This window comes from Myxine glutinosa, chromosome 1, assembly GCF_964187855.1.
Source record: "Myxine glutinosa chromosome 1, kmMyxGlut1.1, whole genome shotgun sequence".
Taxonomy (NCBI): domain Eukaryota; kingdom Metazoa; phylum Chordata; class Myxini; order Myxiniformes; family Myxinidae; genus Myxine; species Myxine glutinosa.
This window is the reverse complement of record NC_136261.1, coordinates 277,987,572-278,008,688: the sequence shown is the minus strand read 5'-3', so window position 1 is coordinate 278,008,688 and position 21,117 is coordinate 277,987,572. Positions and strand designations below refer to the sequence as shown.

At 44.6% G+C, this 21,117-nt stretch overlaps 3 protein-coding genes across 11 annotated transcripts in view; 2 read left to right on the top strand and 1 right to left on the bottom strand.

Annotated features, from left to right (window-relative positions):
• LOC137437950 (Na(+)/H(+) exchange regulatory cofactor NHE-RF3) overlaps nt 1–3,121 on the top strand; it is a 46,021-nt gene extending 42,900 nt beyond the window's left edge. For all 7 annotated transcript variants that reach the window (XM_078766299.1, XM_068132737.2, XM_068132755.2 and 4 more), the window contains one exon: nt 2,926–3,121. In XM_078766299.1, coding sequence (XP_078622425.1) covers nt 2,926–2,985 — 60 coding nt within the window. In that variant the 3' untranslated portion in view covers nt 2,986–3,121. The remainder of the gene's footprint in view (nt 1–2,925) is intronic.
• Nucleotides 3,122–5,212: 2,091 nt separating this feature from the next.
• Nucleotides 5,213–21,117, bottom strand: part of ZNF575 (zinc finger protein 575) — a 686,770-nt gene continuing 670,865 nt past the window's right edge. For all 3 annotated transcript variants that reach the window (XM_078766264.1, XM_078766258.1, XM_068132599.2), the window contains one exon: nt 5,213–8,321. In XM_078766264.1, the coding sequence (XP_078622390.1) occupies nt 5,786–8,272 (2,487 nt within the window). In that variant the 5' untranslated portion in view covers nt 8,273–8,321 and the 3' untranslated portion in view covers nt 5,213–5,785. The remainder of the gene's footprint in view (nt 8,322–21,117) is intronic.
• Nucleotides 11,629–12,970, top strand: LOC137421853 (uncharacterized). Its single transcript, XM_078766274.1, has 2 exons — nt 11,629–11,838; nt 11,977–12,970. The coding sequence occupies exons 1-2, from the start codon at nt 11,683–11,685 to the stop codon at nt 12,823–12,825; spliced, it is 1,005 nt and encodes a 334-aa protein (XP_078622400.1). The 5' UTR covers nt 11,629–11,682; the 3' UTR covers nt 12,826–12,970.

Genomic DNA, 21,117 nt, shown 5'->3' with positions numbered 1-21,117 from the left:
ATGTGGTCACTTCAAGAATAGTTTTATTGTGATCTTTGACCCTCAAAACATGGGTCTAGACACCTTATTTGTTCAGTTATCTGCAGTAATGGCTGAGATATAGTGAAAAATAGATTTTTCGGTAATGGCGGCACTAATTTGCATAAAAATGATACGTGGGACATTTTTACAATTTGTTAACATAGCTCATCGTTTTCTACGCATTTTTTCTGATCTAGAGACGTTGATTAGAAGTTGATTTCCGGGGGGTGCACGATACCCCTTTCTTCACACTAAACTAGGAAGGTGAAGATCTACGAAATGCAGTTTGGATTTATGCCAGGAAGAGGAACGACAGACACGCTCTTTATTGTGAGGCAGTTGCAGGAGAAGTACATGGAGAGGAGGAAGAAGTTGTTTCTTGGGTTTGTTGATCTGGAGAAAGCATTCGATAGGGTTCCACGCGAAGTATTGACATGGGCATTGAGGAAGTTAGGAGTGGAGGAATGGTTGATCAGAGTAGTGATGGCAATGTACAAAAGAGCGCGCACAGCTGTAAGGACGAAGGACGGAACAGTGGTGAGTTTGAGGTGAAGGTGGGAGTGCATCAGGGGTTGCTACTAAGTCCACTACTATTTGTAGCTGTGATGGAGGTGCTGGCTCAGAACGTAAAGGAGGGTTTACCGTGGGAGTTGTTGAATGCAGATGATCTGGTGTTGATTGCGGAAAGTATGAATGGACTGAAGGAAAAGATGAACAAGTGGAAGGAATGTATGGAGACAAAAGCTCTGAAGGTGAATATCGGAAAGACTAAGGTGATGGCAAGTGGAAAAGCATGTGATGAGGTGGAAAGAACTGGGAAGTGGCCATGTGCTGTGTGCAGGAAGGGTGTCGGAGTGAACTCCATTCAATGTACAATGTGCGCTGAGTGGGTTCATCAAAAATGCAGTGGTCCGAGAGGGTCATTAACCAGTGTGGCAGCTACATTCAAATGTAAGGTGTGCACAGAGGGAGCTGCAGATGGAGGAAATGTTGAGTTGGATCTTGGAGACAGCGTGAAGCTGGAAGGTGTGAAAACATTTTGCTACCTTGGAGACGTGCTGAATGGAGAAGGTGGATCAGACTCCGCAACGGTTGCTCGAGTCAGATATGCATGGAAGAAGTTTCGGGAACTGAGTGGCGTGCTGACGAGGAGGGGAGTGTCGTTGAAGCTGAAGGGAAAGGTGTATGCTGCATGTGTGAGAAGTGTTATGATTTATGGGAGCGAGACATGGGTAATGAACGTAGAGCAGCAACGAAGGCTGGAGAGGGTGGAAATGTGAATGGTTCGGTGGATGTGCGGAGTATCGTTGAGAGAGAGGAAGACAAATGATGAATTGCGAAAGATGATGGGAATAGAGCCTGTGATGGATGCTGTGAAGAGGAACAGGTTGAGATGGTTTGGTCATGTGTTGAGGAAGGATGAAAATGACTGGTTGAGAAGAGTGATGGAAATGAATGTAGAAGGAAGTAGAGGACGGGGAAGACCGAGAAAGACTTGGCTAAAGATGGTGGAAGAAGAAATGTGGGCAAGGGGGTTAACAAGGAGAGATGCAGAAAATAGGGCAAAATGGAGAAGATTGTCATGGGGACCGCAAGGCTAACCCCCGCTCCAGCAGGGAAAATGGCCTTAAAATGCATGTTCTTGTTGATTATTTATCAAATTTTAGTTAAGAGTCCCAATTATGTTTTTTACTCAATCAGAAGATGACAACCTGTCACCTTCCATACAAATGCCACAATTTATTAAACCTTCTGTGGTTTAACCTTCATCAGGCTTCAAAATCTGTATATAAGGTAACATATTGTCGTGTCCAGCAGTCTTAACACCGACCACTTAACCGAACTGGCTGTTACTCCCTCGGAACGTGTTCGAATAATGGCAGATTCAGGAAGACGAACGAGTACAAGGCAGGACAATTAATCGGTATGAGGCAAGACGACGAACCCGTACGAGGCAGGACAATGAACCAGGGAGACGAGCAGGAGACAAACCAAGAGCACAAAGCAGGACTCCACCCTACTTGCATGACCTTTTCGCAAATGGTTGTCGCAAATGGTTTCGCAAATGGTTGATGGACAAATGGTTGTCTCATGACCATAGGCCAGACTGCCGGGTCGATGACTGTCTTGAGTGCCGGTGATGGGGTGAAATGTCAATGTTCCCACTACATGCTACGGATTTTAATCTCCTTGCTTGAACCTGGTCCTGCTTTGTCTTTTTTGGGCCCACGTTTTCGGCTACTTTGCCCTGACGAGCATAAAGCACATGCTTGCTGAGGCTCCCCAGGTAAGTAAAACCATGACCACAACGAGGGCAAGTGTGAGTTGGGGAAGAACGGGAAACGGGTGATGGTTTAGGTGGAGTTGTGTTCTGTGCACCACTTTTCTTCAACGATGCGAGGCCTGGAGAGTGCTTCTCCAAAAAAGCAGGAGATACTGCTGGTTCTTGCGCTCTACATCGAGCTGCTCATGAGGTATCGCCACCTTGTGGTTTGGTGCCAGGTAGGCTTGCTGTCGCGTGCAGTTGGAGAGTAGACTTCATTGCGTTTTCCACCAACTGCCCAGTCATTTGCTGCTATCGTTGCCCACAATTAATAGTGCCACACAAAAAGTCATTTTCAGAGTACAATTCCTTAAAAGTTTATTTTTTAAACATCCGACGGCAACAATCAGTTGGAGAGTAGACCTCAATAAACCAGTGACGAAATTCTTAATCCAATCCTAGTCCAATATGCATTTGCTAATGATAATGGCATGCTGATTGAACAACCCTGCAATCTTAATATGAGCCACGCTTTAAATGCAAGTTATGTCCGAATATGAGCCAACATGTCACATGAAAAATGTGTGACACTTTCAATACCATATGTAAACATACCTTAAGTGTGCCTTGTGTTGTTGCAGATCGGCGTATCCCCGTTCAGCTACCAACAGCAGCAGAGAAGCAATGTGCAAAAATGCTGATTGGAGTTCCGCTGAGATCACACCAATGTCATATATAATAATCCTGCTATTAGAACGCTTACTTTACGTTAACTGTTGCATACTGCTAGCAAAAGGACAGAATTTCAAACAATAAAATTGTTTTGCAAATCAAAAAGTTGACCTCGTTCTTTGAGAACAACATTCAACAGAATTGTGGATTCAAATTAGCAGAAATATGTAAACAAATCGAAGCATCTCTCTGCAATATCATTGGAAAGAACAATTCAATATTGCGTCATTGGTTGGACAAATCTATACTATAAGAGAGATGTTTGTCTGTCTGTGTGTCTGTCGCCATTTTTCTCAGAGATGGCCAAACGGATCTTCGTCAATGTTTCAGGTTCATCAGTGAACGCCATCAAGTGTTTTAGGCAAAATTAATATGAAAAAAAAGTTGGAATTTTTTTTTTAAATCGGCTGTAGTGCCTCCTAACCTTTGTAGCTATGTTAAAGGTAATGTTAAATGATCCCCAACACCATTCCTTAGTCGGTGTAGGGAGGTGTTTTGGCCGTCTCCCCCTCCCCCAAAAATGGAAAAACAAAATTTGATTTCTTCAAAATGCTAACAGTATGAGAACAGCACTGGGCTATGCCAGTTACCCCTGCGAGTAATCAATAATTTGAAGTCATTGTGACATTAAAAACCCGAGTACATACCAAACAAAAGTGATGTCACAATTGTGATGTCAACAAACGTTTTAGGGAATCTGCCATTCAAAGTCACTGGAGCCAAAACTTGCAGACCTTTTATCACCAAACAAAACTGCAGGTTTTGGAGAGGATACAATAAAGTAAACTAGAACGACACTCTTCGACGTCACGACGTCGACCGATATGCCTCCTCCCACATTATTATAATACTTGTACCAAGTTTGCTTTAAATCCATTCAGCTGTTCTAAAGTAATCACATTTTTACCTGACATGACCTCTGACCTTTGACCTCGGGACCCCAACATCGAATCAGTTAATCTTTACATCATTATACATATCTGAACCAAGTTTGAATTTGATCTCTTTAGCCATTCTCAAGTTATAGACCTACTAGTGAGATACCCGTGCTATGCACGGGTGGGAGGCCAGAAGCAAACAGACAATGCAGAAACGGTGAATGCTAAAGCATGAAACCAATAAATTCCACAATCCTGTAGCACATTCAGTCACATGTCAGACATGGACAGCAAGTTCGTGAAAGACTTCCATGAAAAACGTACCCGTTTGCAAACAAAGGGGTACGTTTGTTCCATACCCAGTCAATGGCGAATCTGCATATGACGATCCGCGAATTCACGTTTAAAAAGTCGAAACCGTCATGGCATTTCGTCATTCACTTGAAATCTCTTTTTTCATTCCAAACAGCATAACTCCAATCACAAATTAAATAGCATTAATATATAAAAATAAACTTTTAACAACATTCGTGACACAAACAAATATTTAAATCCTGATGTGAAGTTCCGTATGGTTGGGTGAATACAATGCGGGAGTGGAAATGCGGGAGTCCAAACCTGAAAATGCTGGAGACCAAAGTTGAAATTGGAAAAACAATATAGCCTATTTTACTCCAGGGGGTCCCAGGATTACCCACCCAAAATATCATTGCGATCGGTTCAGCCGTTTTTGCGGTACCTGGGAACAGACGGACATTTGGTGAATTATCGTAAGATTACGGAGTTTGACCTTTGACCCCCAAATCAAATCAGTTAATCTTTACATCATTATACATACCTGTACCAAGTTTGAATTAGATCACTTCAGCCGTTCTCAAGTTATAGACCTATTACAGATTTTGACCTTTGACCTCATGGCCCCAAATTATAATCCGTTAATCTTTACGCCATTATACATGCCTGTATCAAGTTTGAATTATATCACTTCAGCCGTTCTCAAGTTATAGACATATTACAGACTTTGACCTTTGACCTCTTGACCCCAAAATCTAATCAGTTAATCTTTACCTCATTATACATACCTGCACCAAGTTTGACTAAAATCCCTTCAGCCGTTATGAAAGTTATCGCGGTAACGAAAACCTATCACGGACAGACGGACAACTTGAAAACATAATGCCTCCGGCGACTTCGTCAACAGAGGCATAAAAAATAAATCAAATCATGAAAAACTTATGGATGTTTTTTCTTCCAATCCTAAAACAATCAGAGTAGTGCTTGGTATGTGCAGGGGGGAATCCAAAGAGAAGAGGACATCAATAATAAGCAAAGATTTATTGTTAGTATTGTCACTTTTACTATCAGGGAGTTTATTCAGTTATTTTAATGAAGCTATTTCCAAAAAAAATAAAATAGAGGTGGTCTAGCTGATGCTCAAATAATTTCTCCAATATCCACAAATCAGTGTCACAGAGGTGAGACTTTAGACGTTAGAACATAAAATTCCTTAGATGATGGCTGCAGGTGGATGGTTCCTTTTTCTTACAGTTGAAATAAGGCGTGGAAATTAAGGAAGAAAGGAAGAAGGTTCCGTTGCTCATTTCACCACATTTTTCAGATGATGAATCATTGACACATTGTGGATAAATTGATTGAAATTCGATGGGAACATCTTAAGTCTTATAAGTCGCAATTCCTAGAGACAAATGAAATATAAGCTTCAGGTTAAGAGTGGATTGATTGGAAAAAGAAACTTTAAGCAAGTCTCCATGAACGGTGACTTTAACTAAGCCTTGTAGCAAAAGAAAGGCAGAATGTTGAACATTACAGAAGAGAAACAGGAAAGAGCAGGACAGGGATTCTGTGACTAAGCCTTCACCAAATGTTCCCACTACATGCTACGGCTTTTAATCTTCTTGCTTGAACCTGGTCCTGCTTTGTCTTTCTTGGGCCCACGTTTTCGGCCACTTTGCCCTGACAAGCATAAAGCCACATGCTTGCTGAGGCTCCCCAGGTAAGTAAAACCACGACCACAACGAGGGCAAGCATGAGTTGGGGAAGAACGGGGAACGGGTGATGGTTTAGGTGGAGGTGTGTTCTGTGCACCACTTTGCTTCAATGATGCGAGGCCTGGAGAGCGCTTCTCTACAAAAGCAGGAGATACTGCTTTCTTGCGCTCTATACTGAGCTGCTCATAAGGTCTCGCCACCTTGTGGTTTGGTGCCAAGGTAGGCTTGCTGTAGCGTGCAATTGGAGAGTAGACTTCATTGAGTTTTCCACCAACTGCCCGGTCATTTGCTGCTATCTTTGCCCACTTTCGTTCAAGTTTAGAGGACGACAATGGGGAACCAGAAGACGGGTGTTTGTCCTGCAATTTCGCCTCCTTGGCCAGCCGTGCACCTTGGGACCCCAAACTTGAACGCTTTCTGGGTATGAGTGGTGAAGTAGTTTTCGTAGTTGCTGCATCTATTATGCTTGGCAATTTCTCCCATTGCTCTTGTGAAGTTAATTTAGCATCTGGGCTGCGCTGCTGTCTAATAGATGGACCTCGCCATTTATTTGCTGCAGTATTGCCGAGCCCATCTGCTACTGATGCATACTGCTGCTCCTTCGAAGCCGGCTTTCCTATGGAGCAGCTCAAAGTCGTGCGAAGACCCGCCATCCGACGGCGTTCCCTACCACAAACAATGGCATGTTCTCGTAATGATGTCAGCTGTGTGTGTAACTCTCCGCATTGTGGGCATCGGCATGGGACCTCAAATCGTTCTGGGATTCGTCCAGTAGGGATCAACTGTCCAGTAACCATGGTGGCAGTACTGGCACCACGACCTGGTTTTCGATATCGGAATGGTGCAGGGCGATATGTTGGGTATCGGGCAGCATTAACATCACCGAGGATATGAACACCTGGTGGGATGGGATGTGTTCCAGAAAGGAGTGCACGGAGGCGAGTCACTGGTGCCTTCTTCTCACCTTCATCTGGCTCCTCAACAAGTGAGCTGTACAAGTGAGTTTGTGATGAATCTGTAAAGTTCTGTGGACGGAGTACAAGACGAGAGGCACTGGGCAATACCAATGGGGAGGTCGAAACAATATCATTTGAAGTTTGATTCGCCTCTCCTATCTCTTTAGAAGAAGCATCATCATTGTAAGACAAAGAAGGCTTGCACAGTTCCACTGCTGTAATGGTATTTGGTTCTATTTTTGGGAATTCTGCTTCAAAGTTCTTTACCATCGTCAATGTGCTTAAACCAAAATCTTGCTGAGATTCAAGAAATTTCCATTGCGAGTCCATGTTTACTTTTGTGAAATTACCAGAATCTTGGGAAAAATCAATTTCTTTTTCAAGAGAAGGCATTTCCAAAGGTCGCATCGTTGAGTCGCAACTAGCAGAGCAAGTCGAAAGGTTATCCAACTTTTCTGGGGATTTGCTTGTTGGCATATCAAGCATCAAATGTGAGGAAATGTTTTTCATGGATGTTGAATTATTGTGCAAACCATCATCATTATCATCGATCGTTTTGGCCTTGTGCGAGATCAGGTTTGGTGAATCAACACTGCATTCTTCACCAATTGTTGCTCGTTTCAGTGATCTAATCCAACTTTGAACTCTATCAGACCTTTCATTTGAAACATCTGTCAGATTGGCATTTCCCACTTCACCAAGATTGAGGCTTTCATGAATCTGGCTAACATGTGCCTTTAAATTTTCCTTAAAGGCAAAGGTAGCTGGGCATTTTGGGCAGGGAAGCAAATGATCAGGCAGGGCATGTGCACTGGTACGATGTGCCACCAGCTCTGGAATTGTGCGAAAGACACGCAAGCAAAATTCACACTTCAGGGGGAAAGCTTCTGCATGCGTGTCAGCCAAGTGCTGAGAAAGCTCCGTGAAGCCGCCGGAAGCAACAAATGAGCATACTGGACATGGCACGAAAGACCGGATCATCCCTGAGCGTGGTGTGAGGTTCGGCTCCGAGTCACAACCCAGGGCTTGAGACTCACCAGAACAAATTTCTGAGAGTCTGGGAGTCGGACTCACAGAAAAAATGTCTTGGCTATCACTTGTCATTTGGGCCTGTGTTTTAACTCCATCAGTCACCTCATCCTGAAACCGGCTCACATATGAGTGGCCGAGTAATTTTCCGAGAGGCGACTCATCCATTGCCTGTGACACAGGACTTTTGGGCCGACAAAACATGTCTTCATCCTTTGGCTGCCCTAATGTGACATTTTGCATCTCCTCCTTCTTTGTATGAAGGGCTGACTCGGTCACATCACATCTATCAAACAAGTCACTTTCCCCTTCTTCTTTTGGTGTTGCTTCCTCAGCCGAGTTTTCAGAAGTTTTTGCTGACACATATGTTTGTTGATTGTTCATGACAGCCAAATGGCAATTTTTTTCATAATCAGCAGAACCAATGCCAGGCCTAAACGGGGAAAGGGATAAAGACAAAGCAGAGGGAAAGAATGAATAAGAAAAAAAGCAAACATTTTATAATAACAGATTCAATAAATCTCTCGGGTCATTTAAATTGATAGACAGTTAGATAAATAAATAAATAACCAAAATATGGGTATGGCTTCATTAGTGAGTCTAGTCTAGTAGGAAGACTAGGTCCCCCTGCACCCCCCGGAGATATACTTCTAATCAGTGTTTCTAGATTGGAAAAAATGTGTAGAAAATGACTAGCTATGGCCCCAAGCTGAAAAAATGTCCCACATACCATTTTTATGCAAATTACTGCTGCCATTATCAAAAAAACGATTTTTGACATATCTCAGCCAATATTGCAGATAATTGAAAAATGAAGGTGTCTAGACCCATGTTTTGAAGGGCATAGATCATGATAGAACTATTCATAACATGATTACATGTGTCTATGGTATACTAGTATGCATATTAATGCTGTAATTACAAAATAATCAGTTTTACAAATGATAAGGATACGTTAATACTGCAGATAACTTAACATGGTACATAAGGGGTCTAAACCCAGGTATTTTCAAGGTTAAATGTCAACAAGATGCTCCTGAGTCTTGCATAGGGGCGGGACATTGGCAGTAACATTGGTACCACTCAACTTTTCTTCCCACCATTGACTTTGTATTGCGAGAGATTTTCACTTGCTTATTTAAAGGTTTCTCACCCAGCCCACGTAAAATCTACCAACTCCTGCTGTTAACTCCCAAACATATTTTTTTATGTTATCCAATCACAGTGCAGAAATGACAGACTAGAGATCCAAATTAGTGCTGCTATAGCTGCCATTTTACATTTCCATCCATGTAACATGCGCGCTCGCGCGCTCGTATCAATTGGTAATGTCGCGCGCTCGTATCAATTGGTAACGTTGATGTTATTGAATACCTCAGTTGAAAGTTCAGTCTTCCATTCCATCTGTGTGTTGTTCTTGGTATTCATCCTCCAATCTAGCCAGGTAAGATGCTAACTATAATGTTACTCACACTCTTGACTTCAGTTTCTGCATGAAATCATAAACAGGCAGAATAACAGCTGAGCCAGCTAGCACCATGTTAGCTAACGTTAAAGCTAGCCTCATCTATGTACAGTATGTTCCTAATGTCGGTGTAACTTAAACTTTTGTTAATGCCAAACATGAGACATATCTGTTGACTTCTGTATATGAATTGAACCAGAAAGAGGCACGACAGCTGAGCTAGCTACAGTAACTTAGCACAATGTTTCATTGGCCTAGATAGCTAACGTTAGTGTGGAAGAATTTAGATGTTTTAGCTATTAGCACTTTTGATGCCACTAAACATGGTTTAGTCAGCTAAAAAGTACCCTAGTGTAGAACATGACTCAGAACCTCTGTTACCTCACTGAAAACTCAGAGCCTCCTTTCACAGGCACTTTTAACATCATTCGTGATTTCTTATTTGTCATTTAACAGTGATGGTAGACATCGACAGCAAGCATGCCCAAAAGAAAACGGAGTGTAGAACCTGCAGCCCAAAGCTCTCCTCCTACATGCATCCTTCATGTACCATCCATGTCTGATCATGGGGATTTCACGCCCCTCCGTAAAATTAAAGGATCTGCTTCAGAAAAACTGCAACTGCTTCAAAAGATCCGGGATAGACGTCTCAACCAACCGCATGACTCCCCATGTCGTATGCAATCAGTATGTGATCAGATCCCGGCAACTCTTCCTGATGACCTAGAAAGAGTAGGATATCACAGCAAGTGTTATAAGCACTTTGTCCGCCACTTTCATCGTCTGGGAGATGATACAGAACCAGGGCCATCAACCTCATCATGGCATCACTCTCCTCGTAAACCAGGAGGTTCTGCTGAACCCATCTTCCCGCCAGAGTGTATATTTTGTGAGAAAGTTGAGACCAAAGATGCTCATCGCAATACTGAGAGGCCTACAACCTTCCCATCCTTTAAAAACAAAGAAAATGCATGGGAGCAAATCGAAACACGGGCTGAGAAAATGGGTCTCTATCGACTCCATCGAAAGGTGAAAAACAAAGACCTCTTTGCATGTGAGGCCAAACACCATCCGTCATGTTTTAAAGCTTTCCGCACAGCATTCTACAACTATGAGCGTGCGATTCACAGAGCCGAAGCACCAAAGGAGCAGGCTTGCATGTCAGCCGCCCATGAAAAGGCATTCAACTCAGTACTGGAACACATTCAAACCCAGGTCATCCAGCAGAATAAAGTTCTACAGCTTTCTACAAAAGACCCTTGAGATGGTGGATCTCATCGATGACCCAGACTGCCCAAGAGCAGGGAGACATCGTGAACTAGAGAAGGCAGAGATCAGAAAAGGCGAGGAGGCCGTTCAGCGAACCCTAACTACTATCAAGAACTTCACCAATCCGTTCACCATCATTGATAAGGACAAACTCTACTGCCTGGCCTCTGGTGCTCCCGTCCCCATGGATGTTGAGATGGATGTGTTACAAGCAGAAGCTGTGGGGAAAGCTGCGAAAGCTGACTTCATCAGGCGCCTGGAAAGCGGAGAACCTGAGAGCTTCTTCAACCCAATCAAGAGAAAGAAACTCAAGACCATGGAGGCTAGTAACAAGAAGATCACACTAACATCCTCACAGGGCAAGGTAAGGATGTAATCCAATACCCAAGTGCTTTTGTATTTTATGTTGTATTTTTAAATGGCGTCCTGTACATGCTATATTGAGATACAAGATTGAACTCCAAATTTGTTTATTAAAGACAGTGCACATCAATGAACAATGTAAAGATTGTAAATATGCCAATTTATAGCACATGAATAATTTTCACCTGTAGTCCTTCCTGTAGTACATATCAACCAATCACCATTTATCATTCCAGGTCATCCAGTATCAGGAGCAAAGCAACCTTGCATTCCTGCTCCTTGTCAAGTCTCAGAGTCAAGATGAGCCATTAGACCTGGGAGAACTCATGAAGTACTGCCTGATGCCAGTGCCTCCTAGCCTTGGGACACCAGATGGGTTCTTCTGCAAAACCAACAAAGCCTCCATTCTGCACTACCTTTTAGAGGACACCACACCACAAGATCTGCAATACCCCAAGGATGCCCTGTTCATCCAGGATGGAATGGCGCTGCTGCATACCCTTGCCAACCTTCCCCCAACATGTGGTGAGATATGCTTGCAGGTGCTTGATCAGATGGTGGCCAAGCAGCACTTTCTGTTCTCCACTGACAGTTACCATCCTGAGTCAATCAAAGCGCAGGAAAGGCTGAGGCGGGGCAGCTCAGAGAAGATCATTCTGGCTGGACCAGCAACCAGGAAGCCATATGACTTCACAAAATGTTCCTTGCAAATGACGACAACAAAAAGCAGATGTGCCAGCTTCTTCTGAAAGTGTGGAGTGGACAAGAGGCAGCTACCAGGCTGGAGAGAACAGAGATGGCTGTGCTGATCGTGGAGGGGAAGGCCCACCAACTTGCCTCAACGAATGGCAAGGTAAAATTGAAAGCCCTTCGTGAATGGCGATTCAATTTGTAATTTTTCCTGAAAAAAAGGTGATTACCTGTGATGTTTGTCTAGATCTGAAACTGGCAGTGACTGGTGATTGAAATGCGGTGCCTTTTTGTGTTTCAGGTCGAGGTACGTGAACTCCCCACGATCTACAGCAACCAGGAAGAGACTGATACCAGGGTGGTTCTGTACCTCCATCATGCTGCTACCATCGGATACAAGAACGCTGTAGTCAGAACACCGGACACAGACATCCTCCTGATCCTGCTCCACCATGCCCACAACATCAAGCTGACGGTGTACCTGGATACAGGGTCAGGGAAGCATCGCCAACTTGTCAACGTCTCTGAGCTGGCAGAATCCCTGGGAGAGGACTACTGTGCCACTCTCCTGGGGTACTATGTGTTCAGCGGAGAAGACTGCACCAGTGCCTTCAAAGGGAAGGGAAAAGTCGGGCCCTTGAAAAAGCTGGAGAAGAATCCCAGGTTTCACAGGGCATTCGGTGAACTGGGTGACAACTGGGATGCCAACCCTGAGGTGGAGAGGCAGTTAGAAAAATTCACCTGTGTGATGTACGGCCAGAGTCGCGAGTCATCAGTGGACATTGTCCGTGCCAAGCTGCTACGAAAAATGGTGGGAGAGGACAAGACCCTCACATCCAAGTCCAAGGTTGATCTGGCTCGCCTTCCTCCATGCCAGTCTGCCCTGAAGCCGCACATCCAGCGTGTGAACCACCGCGTAGCATTGTACAAAAGAGCCGATCAACCTATCATCGAAAAGCCAAAACCTTATGAGGAGCAAGGATGGATAAGGACTGATGAAGGACTGTTGAAACCAATGTGGTCCAGTGGTCCCATCCTACCAACCTCACTGGTGGATCTTCTGAACACAGGAGAGCACGAAGAGGAGGAGGAAGAGGAAGGAGAAGAAGAGTTTGACTCTGACGATTTCGATGAAAATGATGATGACTGACTCAGTGTAGAATCACTAATGCTAATGATGTTTATCTAAAACAAGCAAGAGAAGAGTGGTCACATTGAGTGCTAGGACTATTTTGACAGTTGTAATATTTAGAAAAATAAAACTTTGTGTTAACGTCTGTGTAGACGGACCTTAATATGAGTCTATTATTTCGTAAAACTGTGATTATTTTGTAAATAAAGCACTAATTAGCATACTAGTATACCATAGACACATGTAATCATGTTATGAATAGTTCTATCATGATCTATGCCCTTCAAAACATGGGTCTAGACACCTTCATTTTTCAATTATCTGCAATATTGGCTGAGATATGTCAAAAATCGTTTTTTTGATAATGGCAGCAGTAATTTGCATAAAAATGGTATGTGGGACATTTTTTCAGCTTGGGGCCATAGCTAGTCATTTTCTACACATTTTTTCCAATCTAGAAACACTGATTAGAAGTATATCTCCGGGGGGTGCAGGGGGACCTAGTCTTCCTACTAGACTTCATGGGTACAGCTGTTACTTCACTGCAAAACAAAGATCTCTTCTTTCTCTCATGTAATACACATCTAATACTGAAATATTACCAGCCATCATATCTCACACAATATTTACTGCATATGACATCACCATCATCAATGTACCATACTCTTGACAGAGCGACAGCACTGCTGAAGCAGTCTCTTGGCAAGGATTATGGTTGCTGTTGCCTTCCCAACCATCAGGTAGGACAGGAATTTGTTCAAGGTGACAGCTGGCAATAACTTGCCTATTCTTCATGAAATAAATAAGAATAATAATAGTAATTATATATATATATATATATATATATATATATATATATATATATATATATATATATATATATATATATATATATATATATATATATTGTTACGGTTTTTAGAACCTTCACTTTGTAAATTTAGTATTAAAATTTCCTATGTACATTTCCCCTTTAATTGGCTGTTAATTGAAATGAGTGCACCGTAGCTAGTCCATGTACAAGCACGTAGGCCACCATAGAACCTCTCTATAGTTATTTCTTATTCTATGTCAGTATAAGGCTCTGTTTCCCATTAATTGACACTGCATTGCACCGAATCGAATAAGATAGTTCCCTTTTCAAGTTTCCCCCAAATCATCTCTTCAAAAGTGCCAGTAACATTGGGCGGTTTTCTGCGGCGTTCGCCACCGTTGCATTGGGTGGTTTTCTGCGGCGTTCGCCACCGTTGCATTGGGCGGTTTTCTGCGGCGTTCACCACCGTTGCATTGGGCGGTTTTCTGCGGCGTTCGCCACCGTTGCATTGGGCTGTTTTCTTCACTCCAAACTCCATTATGCACGCCTCTTCAACTCGGGGGAGAAGGGCGTGGCCGGCCCATCGTCTTCAGGAGGTGGAGCCAGGAAGCCCTTGCGCCCAACCAGGACTCGGTGGGCACGGCTTGGTAAGGTGTGGCCATGGCTTGGTAGGGCGTGGCTATATAACCCGTGGGGGGGAAGCCCCCACCAGCAGATGACCGAGAGAGCCAGAGGCGTGTCGAGGCAAAAACCAGCTCTGCCGAGTGCAACGAACGATAGACGTGTGCCTGCCGACGCCTTGCTGCCAGCCCGGAGTGGAGCTGTGTGCCGGGTTTCGCCTCGACCCCAAAAAGCGTGGACTGAAGCGCGAGCTTGGAGCCGGACCTCGACGCCTACCATCTGCCGGGACCCTCCTCTGCCGTTCCATATCAGCCCCTCATTCAGCCATTTGTGTACGTGAGTTTGTCTTGTTTGTTCTGTCTGGGGAATAAGTAAGACTGTATAGATAAGCTAGAAATTGCTCTGTGTCCTTCTGCTCCTTCCATTTCCCTGTAAATTACATTTCTTTTCTTCTCTGCTTTGGTTGTGTGTAAATAATTAATAAATCCCTGTGTTCTTTCTTTACCCCTTTTGCTTCTTCACATTCGGTCACTTTAGAGGTTTCCACATTGAACACCTGTGGCACGATTTGGCCAACGTTTAGGATCGGGTTTAGTTTTTGTTAATGGCTCGAGCCGCGAGCTGCTAAAAACCGCTCGGCAAAATAACATCTTGTCCGTGGTCTCGAGCGAAGTTTCCCACCTGCCTCGTTGAGGGAGCGGGGTAGCTTCAGGAGCAGAGACGGCCAGTGCAAATAGAAGGGGGATTAACCCCCCCCCTCCCCCCGCTAAGGGGAGTGCCGTACTCCGTTTCCGTAACAATATATATATATATATATATATATATATATATATATATATATATATATATATATATATACACAGCAATACCCCGTTTTACGCCATTTCGACCTACGTCAAATCCGACATTACGCCACTCTTCTAGAGTAAATTTCAGTTCAGCGAACGTCATTATGTGCGACTTTACGACACTCCTACATCATAATAGGACATGAAAAAAATTACTTTTTCCTGAAAAATATATTTAAAATAAATAAAATAGTACATAAAAATTAACAATAAAAGAAGCTAAAAAGCAATTTAAAATACAATAAAAGCACATTAAAAATATTTTTAAAATGTACGTACAGTATACGTACGCGTAGCTGCTGGTTCTCATTCAAAACAAAGGCGACGCCATATGCATTTTGTCCTGTGCTGCGGTCGCGTGCTTGCTTTGCCTTTCGCTGTTATTTTTGTGATTATTCCTTTCCTGTGTCTGTGTTAGCCATGGGTCCTAAGAAGGATAGTGCTAGTGTTTCCAAGCGTAATGTGGTTACGAGGGGTCAGATTTTTGACGAGATGGAGACTCCTTTTGTTGTGGATCGAACGCCAGACCCATGAACGCATACCAACGAGCCAGCTGCTGATACAGGAGAAGGCAAAGTCTTTGTTCCAGGATCTTCTGAAGAAGTACCCGGAGGATAAGGACACAACCTTCGTTGCAAGCTCAGGATGGTTTGCATGCTTTAAACGGCGCTTCAGCTTGCACAACGTCAAGATTCAGGGCGAAGCCGCAGCTGCCGACACCGTAGCCACCGAGGAATTTCCTGCCACATAGACCCTGGTGTTGGGCTAGCGGCTAGGGTGCCGGCTTAGGATCCTAGGATCCTGGGTTCAAATCCGGTCGATCGCTGAATTAACGCCAGGGGGGTTGACTCAGCCTGTCATCCTTCCGAGGTCGGCTAATTGAGTACCAGTTCCCTGGTAATTCCCTGTTTGTCGTTAAAGGCGGCAAAAAGGGTTGACGTCAGGAAGGGCATCCGGCCGTAAAACATTGCTTCAAAAAGAGGGACCGAAAAACAACAACAACCACGGTTCCCGAAAAAGGCCAACCCCCCGCTTTGCGGGGAAAAATGGCCTCTAAAGGTGGTTATATTTTTTTATATTATTGAAGATCATTGAGGACGAGGGATTCTTGCCCGAGCAGATCTTAATTTATTTATTATTCTTTACAAATTCATTTATTAATTGTGTTCATTACTCATTTAAAAATATGACTAAAATGTGTTTTTAGTGTTCTTTAAGGTTTAGCGATAGATATATACTTTCGCGAGTTATTTACTCTAGTTTTACGGTGTTTGCCTTCATTTTAAGGCATTTTTAAGGCATGACGCCCGGTTTACGTCATAAACCAGATTACGTCACAGCTTATGGAACCAATTAATGACGAAGGCCGGGGTATTGCTGGATATATATATCTTCTATCTTCTATCTATATATATATATATAAGAAAGTTTTTGTTTCTTTGTTTGTCTGCACGCGCTACTCTCCTGAAAGATGAAAGATAGGAGGAAACTTCTGAAACAAAAAATGTCGGGACGGACCCCGGAAGGTTATAGGCTAGGTGGTGAGGCCGGTCGAGGCCGCCTCGGCCGGGCTGGGCCCATTTCACAATTAAAAGCCGAGCTGAATTATCGTCGTCAATCTTCTGCGGCCGCGAATAAAAGCTGAATTATCGTAGTAAATTCATTCAAAAAGAACCAAAATGTCGGGACAAGCCCAGGGAAGGTCATAGGCTTGGTGGTGAGCCCGGTCGAGGCCGCCTCGGGCCGGGCTGGGCCCATTTCGCAATTAAAAGCTGAGCTGAATTATAGTAGTAAATTCATTCAAAAAGAACCCGGGCAACGCTGGGTGCATATATATATATATATATACATATATTGTTACGGTTTTTAGAACCTTCACTTGTAAATAATAATAAGCCTTGTAATATTCCCCTCTTCTAATGTTAAAAGAGAGCACCATAGATAGGCCACGAGCAACACATAGGACACCATAGGATCTTCTTTAGTTATTTCATTAGTATGTGTTTCAGGTAAGGCTCTGTTCCCAATAGTTTGAATCTACGTTGTATTAATTAAATAAGAGTAGGCCCCAAAGTTCCTTTCAAAAGCGGTGCGAGTGGTTTTCTATCCCGCAGGCGGCCGAGTTGGAGAAGAAGGGGGTGGAGCGCCAGGAACGAAGGTGTGGCCCATCAACGCACCATCAAGGGGCGGAGTCCGGGAGCCCACGCGACCAATCAGGGCCGAGGCGAGCTCACCGGTGGGCGTGTCCTAAAAAGCGGCGGCTTGATACGTAAAAGCCCGATATAAGCACCGCCGGGGACTACTTCGGAGAGATGAGCCAGGGAGAGAGTCGTCGAACATCAAAAGATGTGCCCGGGAGAACGAGAGAGCCAGATGAGCCCAGTGGATGGTAAGAGCAGATGAGCAAGAGCGAAGAGAGAGAGAGAGGGTCGGTCGGTTCCGCTACCATGACGATAATAATCGCGCTGCTTGCGCGGTTTCGCCGTGAACCCAAGACGTGGACCGGAGTGGAGCGTGCACCTGGAGCGGGACCCCGACGCCTGTGCCATCTGCCCGAGACCTTCCTTCCCTGCCATCTGCATGAACCTTCTCTTCCTTCCCACCACTACCCCTTTCGTGTAAGTGTGTTCGTTCTGTCCTGGGAGTGTTATATAAGAGTGTCTAAGCTTGCCCGGTGTCCTTTTATTTCTCTACTTGTATATTCTTGCCCTTTCATTTCCTCTTTAATCATTAGTGTATAAACAAGCGTTACGCCTAGGTCCCCCGTCGGTGAAGTGATGTGAGTTGACAAAGTGGAAGACGCAGAAAACATGCTATGATATGATATTTCGCTCACAAGGTTCAGACTATACATGGAGGCGGCCATCTTGATTTTGACGTGGCGACCCAATTTTCAATGGCGTTCTTCCTGATGCCGAGATACACCCACACACCAAATTAGAAGTTTGGTACTTCGCTTATTTTTCAAGATATTCATCTCACAAGGTTCAGACATACATGGCGGTGGCCATCTTGGATTTTGACGTGGCGACCCAATTTTAAACAGCGTCCTTCCTTGTGCCTAGATACACCCACACGCCAGATTAGAAGTTGGTACTTCGCTTATTTTTCGCGATATTTCGCTCACAAGGTTCAGACATACATACAAGGTTCAGACATACATGGCGGCGGCCATCTCGTATTTTGACGTGGCGACCCAATTTTCAATAGTGTTCTTCCTTATGCCGAGATACACCCACACACCAAATTAGACGTTGGTACTTCACTTATTTTTCAAGATATTCATCTCACAAGGTTCAGACATACATGGCGGTGGCCATCTTTGATTTTGACGTGGCGACCCAATTTTCAATAGCGTTCTTCCTTATGCCTCGATACACCCACACACCAGATTAGAAGTTGGTACTTCGCTTATCTTTCAAGATATTCATCTCACAAGGTTCAGACATACATGGCATCAGACATACATGGCGGCGGCCATCTTGGATTTTGACGTGGGTTGCACCCACACACCAACTTTGAATGCGGTCCTTCGCTTACGCACGCACGCCCGCACGCAAACACGCACGCACACACGCACGGACGGACGGACGGACACACGGACGGAGGGGAAAGCCAGTCCCCCTTTCGCTATGCTGTGCGACGGGGGACAATAAACCATATTTGTTCTTTCTTTACCCCTTGGTTTCTTCTCATCCGATCGCTTTCGTCCTGTCCCCAATTGATATACGTGGCACGATTTGGCAGAACCGCTCAGAATCGGGTTAGTGTTGTTAACGGCTCGGATTTCGGACTGCTAACCGCTCGGCAAACTCCATCTTGTCCGGGTCCGAGCAGGGAATTATATTCCTGCTTTGCGGAGGGGATTGGCAAAGGTATTTGGGAACCCGTTGACCAATCACCCTGGCCAATCTCACCCCGCAAAGGAGCATGTAATTTCCAGGACTGGGGGAATCGGCCAGTGTAAAAGACAAGGGGATTAACCCCCCCCCCCCTTGGTAAGGGGAGCGCCAACCCCCGAATCCGCAATATATATATATATATATACTAGCAGAAGTACCCGGCATTGCCGGGCGGGGGGAGGAGGGAGGGGAGGGGGAAGAGGAGGGGAGGGGAACGGGGGGGAAGGGGGAGTGGAAGGGGGGGAGGGGGGGAGGGTAAGAGGGGAAGGGGGGGAGGGGAGGGTGTGGGGGTGCCCCGGGGAAGAAGGGCCCCTCCCCCCTACCCCTTCCCCTCCCCCCCCCCTCCCTCTCCCCTCCCCCCCCTGCCCCCTCCCCCTCCCTCTCCCCTCCCCCTGCCCCCTCCCCCCTTCCCCTTCCACCTCCCCCCCCTTCCCCCCCGTTCCCCTCCCCCTCCCCCCATTCCCCTCCCCTCCTCTTCCCCCTCCCCTCCTCCTCCCCCTTAACACCAGGGGGGTTGACTCAGCCTGTCATCCTACTGAGGTCGGCAAATTGAGTACCAGTTCACTGGTAATTCCCTGTGTGCTGCAAGAGGCACCTAACAGGGTTGGCGGCACGAACCCGGAAGTCGGAACTCATTGTCGTCAAATAAATGTAGCATGTATGTTTCACTCTCTGTCACATGCCGTTGGTCCCATGTCAATCGGATGAAGTTGAAAAATTAACATTACGAAGTTTCTCTGGGACGTACTGATTCCGAATAATGAAGTTGAAAAATTAACGTTCCGAAATACGCTAATTACGCTAACAGAAGCGCTGGCGCTGCGAAGCGCTAGAGGGAGCGCTGCGCTCCCTCCCTTCGATTCCCTCCCTCTTCTGCTAGCGCTTCTGCGCTAATACGCTAATTTTAAAACCCGAAGTTTTTTAAAATTTAAGGTGTGCTGTAGTTGCTCTGAGACGTACTGATTCCGAATATTCCTTTGGTTTTTCTCTGCGATGAGTCGTTCTCGAATTATAAGAGGACAAACAAACAAACATACTTTACTGCTTTATATATATAGATATATATATATATGTATAAATGGGCATATCCACAGTAGAGTGTGACCATTGTGTGACATAGGTCAATAAAATTGAAAATGCATCATAGTTCCACTAAAGTAGTTAACACACACCAAACATGAAACAAAAGAAAACTTCTTAGGCTGGTTTGATTTAATTTAGAACTTAAAAGTTCTTATTCAAACCAGCCTAAGAAGTTTTCTTTTGTTTCATGTTTGGTGTGTGTTAACTACTTTAGTGGAACTATTCGTGATATCTAATGTTACTGTCAAATGTACCGTTCGTTACCGTCCTTTTGAGGAGAAAGTGTAATGGACAGACAAGCTTTTTCTCAAATCAACATGTTGTCATGGTAATTAATAGTTGACTTGAATAGCTTTTTCCAGACATGGTCAATAACCTCAACTTCTGCAGTATTCATAAAAAAATGAACACATAATAAATGTCAATGTCCCATACGTTATCTCTATGTGTTATGTTGAAAAAAAACCTTCCTTACCCACACACAGCATAGCCACTATCTTCACGCAATAAAATTTATTTACAGTATAGGTCCTAATTTCATATAAAACATGCACAGATACTGCTGATGCATTTTCAATTTTATTGACCTGTGTCACACAATGGTCACACTCTACTGTGGATATGCCCATATATATGTATATATATTGTTGTGGTTTTCAGAACCCACACTCTTGTAAATAAATATGACATCATTAAAGGGTTAAAGGTTGCACCCCATAGTTAGGCCACAAGCAACACGTAGGCCACCATAGGACTTCAGTTATTTCATTAGTATGTGTATAGGTAAGGCTGTGTTTCCAATAGTTGAATCTGCGTTGTGTCAATCAAATAAGAAGTAGGCCCATTCCGTTCATTTTGTCAGCCTCCCTCTCCAAGTGACGCCATTACGCGCCCCTCCAGTCTGCCTCATGGCCCCTCCCAAGTGTTACGCGCCTCGGCCAGCAGCAGCTGCCTTTGCGCTCGCTCAACGCCGCCATAAGCCATGAGGCAAGGTCCGAGAAAGGGGGCGGAGCGCCAGGAAGAAGGTGTGGCCACGTCAACC

Coding starts and splice junctions, on each gene's coding strand:
- LOC137421853 (XM_078766274.1), top strand. CDS start 11,683: ATGTTCCTTGCAAATGACGACAACAAAAAGCAGATGTGCCAGCTTCTT. Junction 11,839..11,976: donor TTGCCTCAACGAATGGCAAG/GTAAAATTGAAA, acceptor TTTGTGTTTCAG/GTCGAGGTACGTGAACTCCC.